The sequence below is a fragment of the Martes martes genome, assembly GCF_963455335.1.
Source record: "Martes martes genome assembly, chromosome: 12".
In the NCBI taxonomy this organism is placed as follows: Eukaryota; Metazoa; Chordata; class Mammalia; order Carnivora; family Mustelidae; genus Martes; species Martes martes.
Genome location: NC_137900.1, coordinates 30,038,362 through 30,056,381, shown reverse-complemented (window position 1 = coordinate 30,056,381; position 18,020 = coordinate 30,038,362). Strand labels below are relative to the sequence as shown.

General features: G+C 48.2%; 1 protein-coding gene across 1 annotated transcript in view; it reads left to right on the top strand.

Moving 5' to 3' along the window:
* The window catches only part of PTCH1 (patched 1), a 61,765-nt gene extending 48,391 nt beyond the window's left edge, over window positions 1-13,374 (top strand). The window contains exons 19-24 of the mRNA XM_080819324.1: window positions 221-358; window positions 3,196-3,338; window positions 6,916-7,015; window positions 7,530-7,784; window positions 9,376-9,931; window positions 10,462-13,374. Of these exons, the coding sequence (XP_080675450.1) occupies window positions 221-358; window positions 3,196-3,338; window positions 6,916-7,015; window positions 7,530-7,784; window positions 9,376-9,930 (1,191 nt within the window). The 3' untranslated portion in view covers window position 9,931; window positions 10,462-13,374. The remainder of the gene's footprint in view (window positions 1-220; window positions 359-3,195; window positions 3,339-6,915; window positions 7,016-7,529; window positions 7,785-9,375; window positions 9,932-10,461) is intronic.
* The last annotated feature ends 4,646 nt before the right edge of the window (window positions 13,375-18,020 follow it).

The window sequence follows — 18,020 nt, the reverse complement described above, 5'->3', positions numbered from 1 at the left end:
AAAGCAGCTATCCCCAAATTGTCCCAGAGTCTCCCTTCTCAGCAGCGACGTGGGGAATTAGAAAGTAAAGAGAGGTGCCTAGAGTGAAAGCGAGTCAGCGTGCTCATTATATTTGGGTCCCAGGTGTTTTCTCTACTCTTGATCTGGAGGGACCCCCCTCCCTGCTGTCAGCACTTGGAGTGTTTGTGCCCATCCACTTATCCCCTGCATCTTCCTAAAGGTGACAGTCCTGGCTCTGATGACGGTCGAGCTCTTTGGCATGATGGGCCTCATTGGGATCAAGCTGAGCGCCGTGCCCGTGGTCATCCTGATCGCTTCCGTCGGCATTGGAGTGGAGTTCACCGTTCACGTTGCTCTGGTATGGGAGACCTCTTCCTGGATAACTTGATGGAAAGGCAACATCTGTTCCTTTAGCTTTGGTAGTCTCCAGGTCAGGGACCTTTTTTGTTTTTCTCCAACACCAAGGAACACACGTACTACTACTATGGGCCTTAGTGAGGAGGCTTCCCTCTTGGGGTCAGCAGGGGACCAGGAAGGATGGTGCTTATTTGGTGACCTTAGTGTCATGACAGGTCTGTAAGTTGTCAACCTTGTTCCTAAGTTAGATGCTATGAACATGTGTGAGCACACAAATGCGCCCGCAGTTTGTAAAAGCACAGTTCTACAGCAGAGATCAAGTGAGACCACACTCACAGACATGGTGGGGCCCGCCAGCAGCCGAGGACAGAGCCAGTGGGGCAGAGGAACTTGTTCTTCCTGCTAAGCCCACCCAGCTCCTTCAACCTCCTGCCTCCAAATTCATGAGAGAAGAAAAAGTCAGAGGACCACGGTTGCTCTCAACAGAATGTTCCACTCTCTTCTCTATGTCCAGTCCTGTGCACAGTTTGTTGGAGGAAGTTAAACATCAGGAGGAGTCTTTAAACCCAGAGACAAGCCCATCGTGTACATTTATCAGGAATTTATTCCAAAACCTCCAAGCCGTGTGTCATGTACGTTCTGTCCACACTCGTGCTTATAGCCTCAGTCTTTGGGGTTATTGTTAGGCACTCAATAAACATCTATTGACTGAAGAAATACTGATGTTTGGAATGCCCTAGGTAGGAGACCTAGCACTGAGCCTGGGCCAAAATACTTTTAGCCTTACCTTTTTGGTTACTAGCGTTGATTTTCCTGGGGCTTAGCACACGGCATATGCATGTCTGCACATGCGTGGATTTACATATAGGCTCTGTCTTGTGCCTTCCTGGTTTCTCCGCGAGGAGTCTTTCAGGGGCCTTCTCATGCAGTTTAGAGACTGTAAACTTCTGGGTTCCAAAAGGAATGTTTTGTTGAGGTTGTCCCATTTTCAACAAAAAGCTGATAATATAGAAGCAGTATTCTCTGGATTTTGAACCTGTCAAAATTCTTTTCCTCCATTGAGCCAGGAGGAGGGAGAGGGTATTTTTTAAAAGGAAGAGCCCACCAGTCTACAGCTTAGAACATAATTAATTCTTAATATCATTTCTTCAAAAAGGAGAAAACTTGACATGAGTTAAGAATCCACCTGGTCATTTTATTCTGATGCGAAGAAAAACCAGTTTTGGGGGGGGGGGGATAGCTGGCATGGCAAACAAGAATGTTCTAGAACAGGTTTTTACAGTGGAAATGAGAAGTGCAACCCATGGTGGCACCGTGGGCCTTACACATGCGGTGACATGAACGTAAATGCACACACCAGTGCTGGCTAAGCAATTAAGGAATGCTTCCACCGCCTGTGGAAGGTTTAATTCCAAGAATTTAAGGAGGCTGAAGAGGCAGCTTGGCTTTGTGAGCAGTCACCCCTGCTAAATGCTTGTAGCCCACACCTTCATCACAAGACCATCACATGCAGGATGTGCTGTTCTTACCCGGCCTCTATGTGAAGGTCTATTGAAGGCAGGCAGGTACTGCTCTTTCAAGCTTTATACAATGATGGAATAACATTGGTGAAGAGCTCTCTTCAAGGAATCAGTGGGTTCCTGTCAGTTCACTGTTCCCACAGTGTAAGTTGGGTGTGAGATGATAAAACCCTACTTAGCTCTTACAGCCTCATGGCCCAAGTATGGCACAAAGTAACATGGTTCCAGACTGTCTTGTTGTTTTCCTCCCAAGACAAAGATGCAATTCTGTTGACCCGACACCCTTCCCCACCCTGGGAAAGCATGTGCATTTTTTAGAGAAAATGTACTTTAGAGATAAGTACAGGAACTCATAGCACATTTTTGTATGCTTTTCTTTCTTCATCTGTTCTAGAGAACAACCTTAGTGTTCTTCCAGAAGCAACACTAGGAATAGGAGTGCACCCAATGTGTGATAGGCCTTGGTTTTCAGGAGCTTTGGTCTGCAGAGAAAGCATATCCCTTTCAGGCAGAGAAAGGACTTGTGCCAGCTCCTGTCGGGGCCCCCCCGAAGGGTCAGGCAGAGTATGATAGGAACTGACTCCCATCAAAATGGTCACCCCGTCAAGCCAACAGTCCAATACGCTGGGGCTTACTCTGTAATGTTGCCATTGGCATCGGTAGTATTCATCACCTAGCAGAGCTTTGGGAAGTGAAGGAGGGGGTGATATGACCACACGGAGTTAGAACAGGTCCCATGTGAATTTCGAGTCCTGTATTTTTTCTTGTGAGACTTCCGTGGTGCTTAGAGGTACAACAGACCCATTAGTTTGAACCCTGCATCAGTCAGCCTGCGCACCAAGTTGCACATGCCCCTCAGCTAAGCCCACTTGGAAGAAAGATCTTGACCTCCCACAAAGTCAGGAAGGATGCTATCATCTTCACACCGCGGGCCTCCCATGCGGAAGCTGTGAGATCGCATGGGTTGGGGAGGAAACCCCCAGGGAGCAACAGTGAAAAGAAAGGGACATTTTGCTTTTGTTTGTATAGTTTGGGTTTGGTTTTTAATTTAAAGTAAATATGCTTTCTGTCTTTTTTGGTGGTGGTTCAAGATTTGTATCAACGCCAAACATGACACAGTATCACGAGGAGGCCACTGTAGCATAAGCCCAGATTTAGTACTTGAGCACCCCAGTTTAAATATTCCAGGAGCTAGAAAGGAAGGTGTGAGAAGGTCTGCACAGACCGAGTAAGACAGCTCGTAGCGTGTTGGACAGAGCTGCCCACGGACCGCACTCAGTCCGGGAACCTGCTCATCCTGCATCTTCTCCTTGCACAGGCCTTTCTAACGGCCATTGGCGATAAGAACCGCAGGGCCGTGCTCGCCCTAGAGCACATGTTCGCACCCGTCCTGGACGGCGCTGTTTCCACTCTGCTGGGAGTGCTGATGCTTGCAGGATCGGAGTTCGATTTCATCGTCAGGTAAGCAGGAGGGGAAACGGTTCTTAATTTCCAAGAATCCCTATCATCTTTACGATCTCCGTTGCATATTCCTTTCTGTGTCCTGTGGATAGCAGCATGTCCTCATTATGACTCTACTCTTTCTCCCCCAGATGTATTGAGGTGTAACTGACAAGTAAAAATCATATATTTTTTAAGGTATACAACACAATGTTGTGCCCTACGAATACACTGTGAAACAATCACTGTAGTCCATGACTTCTCTTCTGCTGAGTTTCTTAACTCAGAGACCTGCGGGGAGGTAGAAGGACAAGCTCTCTTCTAGAGCCGTCTTAGGGAACATCTTGGGGAGGAGAGATGGAGAGTGTGACAAGCAGCAGAGTTCCACAGTGTGAAGCCAGGGGACCGCCCAGTACCCCCCAATTCTGACCTTGGTTCCCCTCCACTGACAGAGTTTGACCTTTACTGTTCTTTCAAAATGATAGAAAAGAAAATTTACAAGTACCTAAAATTATCACCTACATTTTCTTCTTCTAAGAAGCAAAGGTAGGGGCGCCTGGGTGACTCAGTGGGTTAAAGCCTCTGCCTTCAGCTCAGGTCATGATCCCAGAGTCCTGGGATCGAGCCCCGCATCGGGCTCTCTGCTCAGCGGGGAGCCTGCTTCCCTCTCTCTCTGCCTGCCTCTCTGCCTACTTGTGATCTCTGTCTGTCAAATAAATAAATAAAAAAAAAAAATCAAAAAAAAAAAAAAAAAAAAAGAAGCAAAGGTAGCATGCCCAGACTTCACATTCAAGTTCTAAGTAAGATCTAGGGAGTGGTAAATGTGTAACTTCAGTGTCAAATATCAGAAATCCAGACCTAGTTTGGATCCTTCTTTTTGGATCCCCAGGCAATCAGTTTCTGGGGTCTTTATGAAGAGTATGAGTTCGTGACGTAGAAAAGGAGAACAAATTTGCCTTCTGTAGGAAAGACCCTTCTCTGCTCCCAATGGCCCCCATGGTTTTGGGAAATAGCTGCTCCTGGGTGGAACGCTGCTGCTCCGTGGACAGGCAAGGCCAGAGCCATCCATAGGAAGACAGTCCGGGATTAGAACCGTGCTAAAGCAGAACTGAACAGGAGACATGACTGTCTGGGTTGGGATGCTTCAGGAATCTGGAGGGAGAATCTAAACAGGCTTTCTCGCTGTGTGGGCCTGTGATAGGTCTCTCATTTTCAAGTGAAAAGAAGAGGGTTTTGAGTTTCAGTCCAAGTTCCTTGTTGCAGAAGCCAGATCAGGATCCTGTGGGTCTGTGGCCTACCCCACTGGGCAGTTGGGCAGCAGAGACTAAGCCTTCCCCAAAGGAGACCGAGCATTCCCTCGGAGTAGTCAGTGCATGCCAATGGAGAGGTGGGCCCATGATCACAGTGCGGACCCGAACTCAGACCGCAACGTGCTTATGATTCACCCGAGGCTCTGCAGACGCGGCTCGGATTTCGCTGGGGGCAGGGAGGCTGTGGAGCCAAGTTTGCATTTCCAGCCAGCTCCCAGGTGATACCCATGCTGCTGGTCTTCTCAGCACAACACTGTTAATCAGCTCACAAGCCAATTAGTACATTCTTGTTTGCCAATACCAGGTAGATGTATGCCTAAATTAGATCAAGCTTTTGGCCAGAGTTTTATTTTCAACTCTTAACTTGACTTTGGCTTTTCCTTTATTTCCTTAGCTTACCCATATTCAGGCATTAATAGATGTTTCTTTACGGCACAAAACCCCTGTGTCAAGGAGAGTCTCTTTTGCGTGACTTCTCCCTGGACACAGTGTACCAAGCACCTCATAAGCGCCATTGTACACAGCAGCGAGTAACGTGGACCCTGTCCCCCTCCGTGTGGCTTACAGTCTGCAGAGGGGAGAGAGTTCACAGGCATCTCAGAAGCATGGGAAGCTCTGGGCAGGATGGGATCTCAGGATTGCACTCAGCCTTGTGGGGATGCCCAGTGAGCCACAGAAGGGATCTTTGCCAGAATCCCAGCAACCAACTGGGCACCAGGATGGAGGGCAGAGTCCTGGCTCTCATCTAACCCCTGGCTCCCTGTTCTCTCCCAGAGATATCAGGGTTCTTGTTTCAAGCACTTTAAAAGGGCTTCCCGTTTTCTAGAACTGGATGGATTAACCTGATAAAGCCCTCACTGAGGTCAACTGCATGAGCAGACATTGTATACGCTAAGCCGTCAGAAATCTAATTGGTCTGTTTATGCTACAGTTAGATGGATGGGATGCAAATGTTGTAATGCTGCCGCTGATCTATGCTTCAGCCTGAAGTTCCAGCAGTTTACATTAGAGCAAGACATTGGCGGCTTACTTTTTACTAATGCAGCTCAGAAGTTTCTAGTGTTTACAATAGCTGCGAGGTATTTGTATTTTTATAGGGATTCTCGCTCCTTTCATCTAATGTCGAAACATATAGAGTCATGGCAAAGTTGGGTGCCTGTTCTGTTTTATGATCAAGAGGACCATTAACAGATAGATATCTTGCCCTCCCTCTTCCCGGAACATCCTGAGCTCTCCCCCACCACAGCCTCCTTCCAGCAGAGCTGCCCTAGACACTGTTAGTTCCAGAAAACGTACACTAGCGTGGAGCCCGCTCCCTCCAGCTGGGCGCAGCCTCGGCCAGCCGCTCTCCCGAGCTGACAGGTTTACCTTGGTATTCATGAAGGATCCCAGACCTTAGCCCTCAATGGTGGGAAAGCAGGGCCACTTGCGCACTCTCCTCTTCTTCATGGTGCTGCGGCCTTTATGTTTGAATTGGCTGACGCAAAACAAGAGTATTCAGAGATGCTAAATTGTTCAACAAAAGATTGGCCCACAGAGCAGCCCCCTCATTGTGGACCGCCCTCCCCCGCAAATGCCCCAGCAACCACAGAATGGGCAGCGCTTTCTTTTGCAGAAAGCTGGTTCTTGTGTTCTAAAAAGGTTGCAATCGGAGCCGTTTGGTAAAACTGGAACTCACAGAATTCTCGGCAGAAAGTTGTGATTAATGAAAGCCCAGGGAAAGCCTTACCTGATACGCTGGAGACTTAATTAGAGATTCTGCTCTAAGATGCAGAAGCATTTCACAGTGGATTAGCTGCCTGCAGAAGTGGGCTGCTTTTCCTCCTGAGCTAAATTGTTTAAATTCTACAGCCTTCACTTCATTTGTTTGCTTCTGCTGGGTTTTCACGGACGGGGCCCCTCTGCATTGTGTTTGTGCTTCCAATCTGCTCAGCCATTCAGCTCACATTCCATATTTTTGTGTTTGTGTAACACATTCATAAATAACATTACATGCCAGGAGATTTCAGCAAATTAACAAACTAATTTTTCTCTCGTCCCTTCACGAACTAACACTTTGGGTTGTGGAATGTAGTCCTCGAGAGTCACAAGGTAAAAAAAAAAAAAGCAAAAAAGGAAAAAACCTAATCTCATGCTGAATTTGAACCACAGTTTTGTAACAGCCTTTGCAACCGTGTGGGCTTAGTTAATTTTGGGTTTTGATGTACTACGTAATATTTGGGCATGTGAAGCCTGACTTCATTTACTTTTGCCACAGTGAATGTTCCTGTTTCCCTTTTATCTTCAAGGTATTTCTTTGCTGTCCTGGCAATCCTAACAATCTTGGGTGTTCTCAATGGGCTGGTTTTGCTCCCAGTCCTTCTGTCCTTCTTCGGACCGTACCCCGAGGTCAGTAATCATACCAGGCTATAACGTACACCCCTAAGGCCACCTGAAAGCTGTTTGTCCCAGGGTCCCTGTGAATTTAGATATTTAGGTATCTCAGCATTACTATGTGCTTTTTCAGTAAACATTTCCATGACTATGGCTTTTTTTCTCTTCAACGTAATAGTTGGGGGGATGTCGTACTTGTTTTGTTTCAGTGTCCTAAACCAAGTGATTGGCAGTCTGAGTCTTGTAGTTCTGTATCCATGAAGCAGTTAACACCCAAGATGAATATGTGAGCTTGAAAATAAGTAAAAAAGGCACAGCCTCCCTTTTCCAAAGCGTAAGAGCAGAGGCCGGATCTTGGGCCCCAGCTGTCCAGGGACAGAGTGGGGGAGGTGAGCACAGGGCCGCGGGAGAGGCCGGGCCCATAGGGGGACGGGTACAGAGACCACTGAGCCGTACAGTGCTTTGCACTCTGAGTGTGACCAGCAGTAAATGGATGATAACTCTTCTGATATGGAATCTCCTTAAACAGGTGTCTCCAGCCAACGGGCTGAACCGACTGCCTACCCCTTCCCCTGAGCCGCCCCCCAGTGTGGTCCGCTTTGCCGTGCCCTCCGGTCATGCAAACAATGGGTCTGATTCCTCTGATTCGGAGTACAGTTCTCAGACGACGGTGTCGGGCATCAGCGAAGAGCTTCGGCACTACGAGGCCCAGCAGGGCACCGGAGGCCCTGCCCACCAAGTGATCGTGGAAGCCACAGAAAACCCTGTCTTTGCCCGCTCCACTGTAAGTCACCCTGAGGGGTTGAGGGGGTAGCCCCTATCTCCTATGAGCAGCAAATCCCAGACAGATAGGATTTTAAAATAAAGTAGAGATTATGTAGAATCATATGAAATTGCCAATATTTGCATCTGAAACTATAAAAACATTAGTTCCTTGTGTTTGGGTGTCCTATGGATTGCAAAGGGCGGGGGCCAGTATCCCCAGCTTTGAGCAGCGTTGGCATGTATCTTACTCAGGCGAAGCACACTTGGAGCTTGAGGCCCAGAGGGAAAGCCTGCCTTCCTGCTGCTGCTTTTTTTTGTTTTTTTTAAGCTGCACGTCATTTTAGAATAATACTTTTTTTAAAACGTAGTGGTATTTTTATTGCCAACAGTGATTTTTTTTTTCCCCTCCCACTTCTGTTACATTTAAATGCCCCAGTACAAAATGATTTCAATTGTTGATGTCTAAGACTTTACTAGAAGTGGGAAGTTTAGCCTTTAGGAAAGCCATGAGCAGCCCGGAGGCCCCTTCTCAAAGACTCCGAGAGCCCCAGCCATGTCCTGCACTCTCTCTGCTCCCTGGGAAGTGCTCAGCACCCCCACGCCTAGAGCATGGTACACAAAACCCGAGGAAGGTGTTGCTCCAACTGAGGGCCTCCTGCTGTCCCTCCAGGAAATGGGTATTCCAGTCCCAGGCCAGAGCAGCCCTCGCATGAAAGAGAGAGAGGCCAACCAAATAACCTAAATTTTCCTCCTCTTACCCCCCGTGACGATGCCTGCTGAGCTGCAGTGTGAATCTGGTTTTGTTCAGCAGGAGCCTAAAAATAGGTACAAGCTGAACGACTTTGAAGTTGGTCACGGTCCTTTTGATTGATGTGGCCACTGTGTTGCTCCACGCTTTGTATAGAGACCTAGAAACCAGATTCCTAACAACCGGACAGAGCAGCGCTGCCCCGTAGAACTTTCCGCGATGATGGAAATGCTCCCTCTGTGCTCGCCCCTATAGTAGCCACTGATCACATGTGGTGTTCAGCCCTTGAAATGTGGCTGGTGCAACGAAGGAACCACATTTGGAATTTGTGTTCAGTTAAGGGCAAAGAGCCCTGTGTTCCTAGTGGCTGCCATAGTCAACGGTGTAGGCATAGACATTCTGCCAGCATGCAGCGTTGGGGTGAGCCAGAGCCAGATGCTTAGCAGTTTTCCAAGAGGAGAAGCTTGGGATTGGACCTACAGCGCAGGGTGGGGCGCAAACGGTGGGAGGGAGGCAGCGCCGGGACTCTGTGACCACAGCCCTGCATTTAGGGGCCACAGCCATGTGTGCCCAGCCAGCTGCACTAGAGAAAGCCTAGACCTAGGCTCCAAATAAGGCCCTCCTCTGCCACGTCGGGGAGGTTCTAAAAGAACAAGTTTTTCTTTTGTGGGTGGAAGGCCCCGCTGGCTCCCCGGGGGCCTCTCCCAGCCATTTGTGGGGTTGACTGAGCACTTGGTAAAGAGCTGTGTGTGGGTGGCCAGTGGGAGCCTGAGCCAAGGAGAGAAGGCGGGGCGCAGTGAGGGGCGACGCCCCGCCCGGGGCTGGCGTCCTGCCTGTTTTAACCTGCCCTTGCCCTCTGCAGGTGGTCCATCCTGAAGCGAGACATCACCCACCCTCAAACCCTCGCCAGCAGCCCCCCCTGGACACAGAGCCTTTGCCTCCTGGACGACCAGGCCAGCAGCCCCGGAGGGAACCCCCTAGAGAAGGCCTGCGGCCACCCCCCTACAGACCGCGCAGAGACGCTTTCGAAATTTCTACTGACGGGCATTCTGGCCCTAGCAATAGGGACCGTGCGGGCCCCCGGGGAGCCCGTTCGAACAACCCTCGGCACCCAGCGTTCACTGCCATGGGCAGCTCGGCGCCCAGCTACTGCCAGCCCATCACCACTGTGACGGCCTCAGCGTCGGTGACTGTGGCCGTGCACCCCCCGCCCGCCCCCGGGCCCGGCTCCACGTGGAACCCCCGAGGGGGACTGTGCCCGGGCTATGGGGACTACCCCGAGACTGAGTACGGGCTGTTTGAGGACCCCCACGTGCCTTTTAATGTCCGGTCCGAGAGGAGGGATTCCAAGGTGGAAGTCATAGAACTGCAGGACGTGGAATGTGAGGAGAGGCCCCGGGGCAGCAGCTCCAACTGAGGTACATGCGGAGTGGGGGGGGTGTTGGCCCACGAGTCGCTGCCCCTCGGCAGCAGTGGAGGGACGTGCGGGGGTTACCGAGAGCAGAGCTCCTTGGGGCTTCTCAGGCCACCCCCTCCAGGAGCCCCTGGGCATTGGTGTGGCCCAAACCAAACACCGGTGACCCCTGATCTCCACCACATCCAAGCTCTGTCATCCTTGGGGAACCGGTCCAGTCCCAAACTGGGTCCCTCCCTTGCTGTGGAGCTGTTGAGAATTAGTGCAAGTTCATGGGGATGCTAGCTGGCTTCCACCTGTCTTTCGATCTCTGTAAAGCCCCATGACAGGTGTGATTGATACACGGCTCGGTGAACCCTAACCCTAACATTGGGGAAGGGCTCATGACCCACCCCGAGGAGCCATTGCTGCGCTCACCCAGCACCCCCATCCTGATTTCTAGTGCCATTGACCGGTTTCCTTGATTTGGTGCTTTCTAAGTACAAACTCATACACCCGTGGCTTCATTTGACTAATTTTTTTTTTCTTTTCAAGGGTGAGTAAAATCTGAAGCAGAGGCCAAAGATTGGAAGCCCCCTACCCCTCCAACCCCCTCTACCCCCGAACTGCTTGAAGAGAACCGCTTAGAGTCCCACAGGCGTGCGCTCCGGGAGAGCAGTTCCGAGTTACTGTAACCGATTGTATTATTTTGTGAAATAGTTCTATAAATATTTAAGAGGTGTACACATATGTAATATACGAAGGAATGGATGTACAGTAGTGCGATCTGGGCTCTCTCCACCCCCGCCCCCAGAGTGGGCGGTGGGGAGGCCACCGCGGGGCCCCTCCCGATTTGTGCATGGGTCTCTGTGCCACAAACAAGCCTAACTTAGTCTTAAATTTCAGCATATGTTGCTGCTGCTTAAATATTGTATAATTTACCTGTATAATTCTATGCAAATATTGCTTATGTAATAGGATTATTTTGTAAAGGTTTCTGTTTAAAATATTTTAAATTTGCATATCACAACCCTGTGGTAGTATGAAATGTTACTGTTAACTTTCAAACACGCTATGCGTGATAATTTTGTTGTTTAATGAGCAGATATGAAGAAGGTACGCTGACCCCGGTGGCTTCTCCAGGTGTAGTGGGATGTGGTTCCGTTTGGCTGTGTGTGTGTGTGTGTGTGTGTGTGTGTGTGTGTGAACATGTGTGTGGTTTCCCAATGTACTGTACTGTGATTTTATTTTTTTTTCTCTTTTTGTTTCTTTTCACTGTCTTGTAACCCTCAGTGGGCTCTGCCCTAGTTGAGCTGGAAGAGTCAGGATGTCTTTATTGTTTGGTGCTGGTGGAAAGCTAGCCCTGAATGTCGCCTTACCCTTTCGCCGGACTCCCTTCAGGCCCAGGGCTCTCTTGCGATCATTGGCTGCTATCCAGACTCTCCCAATTCCTGCCTCAGAGGAGGCAGGAATTGCATGGATCGTTGTGGTGGACGGGGAACCTCAGGGTTTAGAGCTAACATCCGCTCACCTTCATCCGTATTAAAGCGTTATTATAGAACACACTCAGTGGTGCGCCTCAGCTGGCGTGAACATATACTCTAGACTATGCAGCCTTCATGGTACCTCTCGTGACACACACACATGCACACGCACATACACATACACGCACCCTCAAAAACGTAAGGGCAGATTGGAAATCTTTCAGAGACCATGACCCCGCTATGAGTAGAAAAACCTGTTGATTCTGGTTTTTCGCCACAGTCAACCCAGAGGTGATGTTTTGAGTCCCTACAATTTAAACTCCCCCTTCTTCCTAAATTGCACAGTTGGCTGGGACTTTCTGGGTCTGTTTGTATCTTCTTGAAAAATAAATAGTGAGCCTCCAGTGTGGTGATGTGGAGTCAGAAGTTCTGCAGGGTAGGAGCTTCCGAAGGATCCTTCTCAGCGTGTGAATATTCCCGTTATGGGCCCACGCGCCCTCAACAGACCGTGTCCCTCCTCTCAGCCTCATTAGTGTTCCCTCGACAGGACGTTGATCCAAGAGCAGGGAGATGTTCGTTCCATACACCCCACTGAAGAACATGTCTGGAGGCAGGTCTCTCAACCAGGTGTGATTTTTAAAGATCTGCTTCTGTCTTGCTTCTATCATCTTGCTCTGAGGTGTGTGTCAGGGAGGTGGTCAGTACCCAGATGCAGCTCTGTGGGAGCACGCAAGTGGCAGCTCCCACAGTGCCCTCCTGTTCACCACAGAAAAACTCAGTCAGAAGGCAATGGGCTCCCGGTAGTACCCAGCAGCATAATGACCTCAGACCCAAAACCTTGCCACAAAACTGTAAGATACTCATTGGAAGCCCCCTGTGGCCACCAGGTGTGTGTGTTCACGTGCCAGGGGCCCCGGGGGGCCCGCGTCTACTGTCCAGTGACTCTGTCGGCCACACTGTCTGTCCACCTAATACCCAGCTCTGCTCAGAAAACTTATGTCCTGCGTTCAAGAGAGAGATGGTGCAGAATTCTGAGATCTGCTTCTCTCTGGCTCGTGGCACGCCCTCCTTGCTCCTTTCCTGAGCCCAGCTTGTGTGGTGCATGAGAGCTCACACGGCCCCGCTTTCTGCACGGTGTAGAACTTTCTCCCATAGTCACTTTGGCAAAGGGAGAACCTGGGGGCAGGCAGGCGGCCAGAATTTCTCTCTCTCTCTCTCTTTTTTTAAAAATAGTTTTATTTTGTCTGTCTTGTTTGTTCATTTGGATGTTTTAATTTTTTTTAAATCTTTGCTGATATTTATAATTTTGTATCATAAGAATGTTTTCCTACAGTATTTGTCATGCCAGTTTATAACAAAAAAATGCAGGGATTTTATTTCTATTGGAAACACTATTACAGCTATGTTTTACTTTTGAACAGAATTTTTATTTGTATAGAGTGCTTACTAATGTTAAATAGTTCAGAGTATATAACATTTTCATTAAAGACTCATGGTAGGTGTTAGTGTAAGGAGTTTAAAGGAAATAAATATTCAAACTGGGTCTCATTGTCTGCCAGTTTTGGCAGAAATGGGTTTGTGTCATTTCAATTACAAAGATAAAAGTATGCCATATAATTTATTTATATGAAAATTTATTTTTGTAGTGTACATAGTAGTCATCAAGTCTTTTGACAGAAGTATATTTTTAAAGAATTTATATGTGATGAATCCATAATGTCTGGAACTTTGCTGAGACATGAGTGGGGCACACTTTTCATTGTAAAGTACAGCAAGGAAAAGAAAATGTTTAACAGTGTTAAGAGAGTGAGAGATCGAGTAAATATTCATGCAATTGTGAAATGTGTATTAGTTACCATTTGTGACCTAGTGTGGTTCTCATTTTAAACCTTGGAAGGCAAAAATGTACAAACTCTCTAAATATTAATGTTCAAACACTGATAGAAATTCTAACATGAATAAAAAATAATATAACTTGTTGGTTATGTCTTCGTTCATAGAATTTTTTTGAAGATTTTATTTATTTGTTATTTGAAAGTGAGAGAGAGAGAGAGAGTGTGTGTTTGTGTGTGTGTGTACACGTGCAAACAGGGGGAGGAACAGAGGGAGAGGGAAAAGCGGACTCCACACTGAGTGTGGAGCCCAATGTGGGGCTCAACCCCAGGACCCTGAGATCATGACTTGAGTGGAAAGCAAGAGTTGGACCCTTCACTGAGCCACCCAGGCACCCCTAGTCATAGAATGTTTTTTTAATTCCATTAACAGAATGTTTTACAAAGGCGGTTAGCATGTCAGGCCACCAAAAACTTCGTTGTTGTTGTCTTAGGAACCTTGCTGAAGAATCTTTTCTTGTTCTTTCTCACAGAAGCATTCTTAATATAAGAACTCTAGGATTTTATTTTCTGACACCAAGAAAGTTCCTAAATACCATTCAAAATGATCCCCTCTGTCCTCTTAACATTCTTCTTTTTTTTTTTATGTGATGCCTAATAATTAGAGGAAACACGGATCAAGACAAATGTGACAATTATCCAAATAGAGGAAGGCACCGTACTTAACTCAGGGTAGCTGACAACACGGGACTGGTTGAACCTGATACAGAATGGCTTTTTCCGGGTGTTCATGATTCGATTATATCTCATTTTATAGCCGTGGAGAAAAAATAAGACCAGGAATATCATACCCACCAGAAAGCAAGGAGTGGTGGGGAAGAACTCGAGACCCAAATTGTTCCAAACACCGGTGAGGGGTCAGCAAACTGCAGTCCACAGGCCTCCTGTTCTTGTCAAGTTTTCTCACAAGATGGACACGAGCAGTGACATACAGATTGTGGCCGCTTTCCAGCTAGTGGCAGAGTTGAATACAGCCCATGGTGCCTAAGATGATTTACTAACTGGCCCTTGAGATAGAGTTCGCTGACCCATTTTAAGATAGGGTTATCGTAGGCCAATGATCCTCAGGTATGGTTCATGGATTGGCAGCACTGGCGTGCTTCAGCAGCTTTCTAGAACAGCAGAATCTTCAGGGCCACCCCAGACCTACTGAGTCAGACTCCTGGGAGTGAGGCCCAGGAATCGGTGCGTTTACCAGCTGTCCTGGTAGTTCTGATGCACCAGCAGCGACGATCCCTAAACCCCTTCCTGCTGCATGTGACCACAGCTCTATAATTTGACCAGTGCAGGCCAGATCTGGAAACAACGTAGAGATGCCGACTCCTCTGTTTGGTCTTTCCACAAAAAACACATGTTCCTCCAGGGGAAAGAGTGGAGACCTGTCAACAACATTTGTGTCTGGGAGCCCAGAGAGAGGAATTCCTTTTCAGGGCTCTGCCACTGCTGTGGGGCAGGATCCCAGTGGAGGGCGTGAGCTTCTGACCTCAGAAGCAGGAGGGGATGGTCACTCCAGGCCAGACCCCTGTCCGACCTTCCCGCTGAGAGGGCTACAGGAGACCCGCTCTGACTTGGACCAGTCCCTTGAAACCTTGGAGCTTCCGTATCCTAATCTGTATATAAACTAAAGATAATATGTGTCCTTTGCATACTTCTGAAGGTCAAAAGCAGTGATGGTTGTGATGAGGTTTGGCCCAGAGGGAACCTCTGTGGACCCCACACTGAATAGGATGCTCAGGTAATACAATGTCCTCCTTAATGGATGCTTCATCTGAACACCATAGTCATCAAGTGTTAAGTGGGGTTTCATGTCTTAAAACCTCATCCTCCTCTCTCCTGGTCTAATCTACAGTCTGTTCCTAAAACCCTTCGGTGGTGAACTTCACATGTAACACTCACTTGGTCATGGGGAATAGGTGCCCCCTGAAACAGCATGGAAAATATTAATTGCATTAATTGGAATTCAGATTGAGAGGCGCTTTCTTTTAGAAGAGTTTTACACCACCAAAATGACCGTTTGTCGCCATCCAATTTTATATTCTTTATAAATTACATATACCTAACTAAGTAAGCTAATTTAGTTTTTCATGTTGGCCTGGGGAGAAGTTTTTAATCAGATTTGTGTCCCAAAATCCACCATATTTATTCAGGACTTAGGTAAACACAAGGCCCCATTATTTTTGGCACGATGGGCATATTTAACAGCTTTGGGAATGCTGCACGCTGCTAAATTTCGGGCAGCAGCCGCGTCGATGTGAAGGCAGGTGTTTCATTTTTGGTAACTGGCAACTGACCTCCCAAAAGGAGAAGTGGAGATGGCCTATTAATCATCCAGAAAGAACATCTGCCAAGTTTTAATCGCTTTTAATGAAGGTTGTGCCTAATGAGAATACGCCTCTAACACAAATCTGCTTCATGGTTCACATTGTCGCAATGGAGAGCGTGGTGGATGCCATTTTCTGTGAAGGCTCCCTGCCAGGAAATGACAACTGCCATCTTAGGGATCTTGAAGGAACTTTCTGATCTTAGGAACTCGGTAGAACTCAGGAAAGCAGAGGGACCTGGGGCTCTCTGTACATAAAGAAGGGAGCAGTAGAGATGATCCAAATCAAGCTTGGCCTGGCCAAATCAGGTGTGACGTTCTACGTGGCAGGGTGTTTTGGTGATCTTTGATTCCCACCTACCCTTTAGGAATTCCCTTTCTTGGGGCCAAGAGAATGGGGCCTTTCGACCGAGAGGGAGACTTTGTCCTGACAATGAGACACACCCCAGGGAGCAGTGTCACTCGAACAGGCAGACACAGCCTCATCTTCCTCAGAGTCAACTGAACCCCTTTACATTCCTTTTTCCTGGAGTTCTCTTCGTTCTCTTCGTTCATTGGTGTCCTATCCAGGACCTAAGACCAAGGGCACTGGAGTGTGATATTAGGTCTCACTGAGGCAAAAACTAAACCCAGAGAAGAGTTCACACGAAAGCAAACCCAGAAAATACCTCTGTCAACAGCAGCATCTTCATACACAATGGACAACAGCTTGTATTCTCGTGGAAAAGGGGGTGGTGGACAAGAACCGGTTTTATTTTTATAAAGAGAAAAATCACGTAGATGGAGGAGACATTGATGAGCAAGTTCTGACTGGTGAGGATTGCAGCCTTAAGCCCACATGAAGATGCCAAAAGGATAATCTTTGTAATTACAAATTTCAATCAGCGGCAGCAGTAGGTAGACTCCTGGTGAGAGGCTCTTTTGCGGCAAGAGGAGAAGCAAGATGGGGCAGGAAGGGAGAAAAGCAGGAGGCGGTCCGCTGAGGGCTGAGAGAGAAAACTGCTCTCTGTCACAGGGCACGTGCTCAGATGTCTAGAGAAGGAGGCCGATACCGTGAAAATAGCCCAATTGCCACCAAAACTAGGAAAAGACCATTCAACTGAGGAAGAGGCATGAAAAAAAGAATGGAATAAGAATGCCAAGAGACAAAACATCCACGGGCTGCGAGAGCCATTGCCAGTCCATAATACTTCTATTGGGCCCAAAACATCAATAAGCACCCTGGGATCTTCCATTGGATGGATGATTTTTCTTTTCTTACTCAGCTCCCACCTTACATGGAATCATGGAAGGTCATGATGAATCATACAGATTTGTCCAGAATCATGGAAGACCAAAGCTGTCCCAGGCCTTGGCCATCTTAGACGCAGAAAGGTTGGGGACGTGCTATGACATTCTCAACATTGGCCAGCAACTTCCAGAGTCAAGTCAGACTTAGGACCCGAATCTAATGCAGTCTGATGGTCTTATTCCCTTATCACCTCCCTTCCCCTCACCGCCACCACGCCACGTGTTTTACATGTTAATTTCAAAGGTAGGGGTGCCTGCCCTCTCCACCACTGATGTGCAGCAGGGCTCCTGGGCCCCTCAGCTGTGGCGTGGTTCCACAACCAGGTACACAGCATATATATCTGCACTAAAGGCAAACGGCCGCAGTGGAGGAAGCAATTAGCAAATCTCTGAATTATCCTTCTGATTACACTTAAATTCCAAAAGCTAATTGGCTAAAATGTTCCTCCTTAATTAGAAGCAATTAATATGTGAAGCTAGGTTTGCATTTCACAAGAGAGTTTGCATTTCACGATTGAAATCTCATAGTTCATTCACTAATGGTCTCTAATGGCTCGTAATCATAAGGCACACACAATTAAGGTGGCATTTTCAACGAGCAAGCGAGGGAGGATGGCTGAATTTGTGAACGATCCTTCCAAGGCGGAGGACACGGCCGCCATCCACCTGGGACCACAGAACACCATCGGGCATGCTCGCGCTTGCCCAGACACACCCACCTGTGTCATAAGTCCCGACCTGTCCACTGTGACCCCTTCCGAAGTTCCTCCTCTCTCGTTTGTTCTCTTTCACCTGAGGAGGCTTGTCCAGGCTCCCTTACATAGTCAAGGCAGACTCAGCATCAAGGCCAAGGGGAAGCCGCTCCAGAGCCCGGAGGCTACGGCTGCAGCGCCGCCCCAGGTAGCAGGAGCACTAGCAGAGATCAGAGGAATGACCCTGGGGAGGTAAGAAAGAGGAGACAAGGGCAAAGCCTGAGGAAGAAGTGGTTCGGGGAAGTTGAGGCCAGGACAGGACTCCCTCGCCCCACACCAGAGTAATTTCCGGAGACAGTGCTGATCTGACACCAAAGGGGAAGACAGAGAATAGAGGAAGGGTTCCTTTGTCTTACGTGTTAGCTTTTCCCGCTCT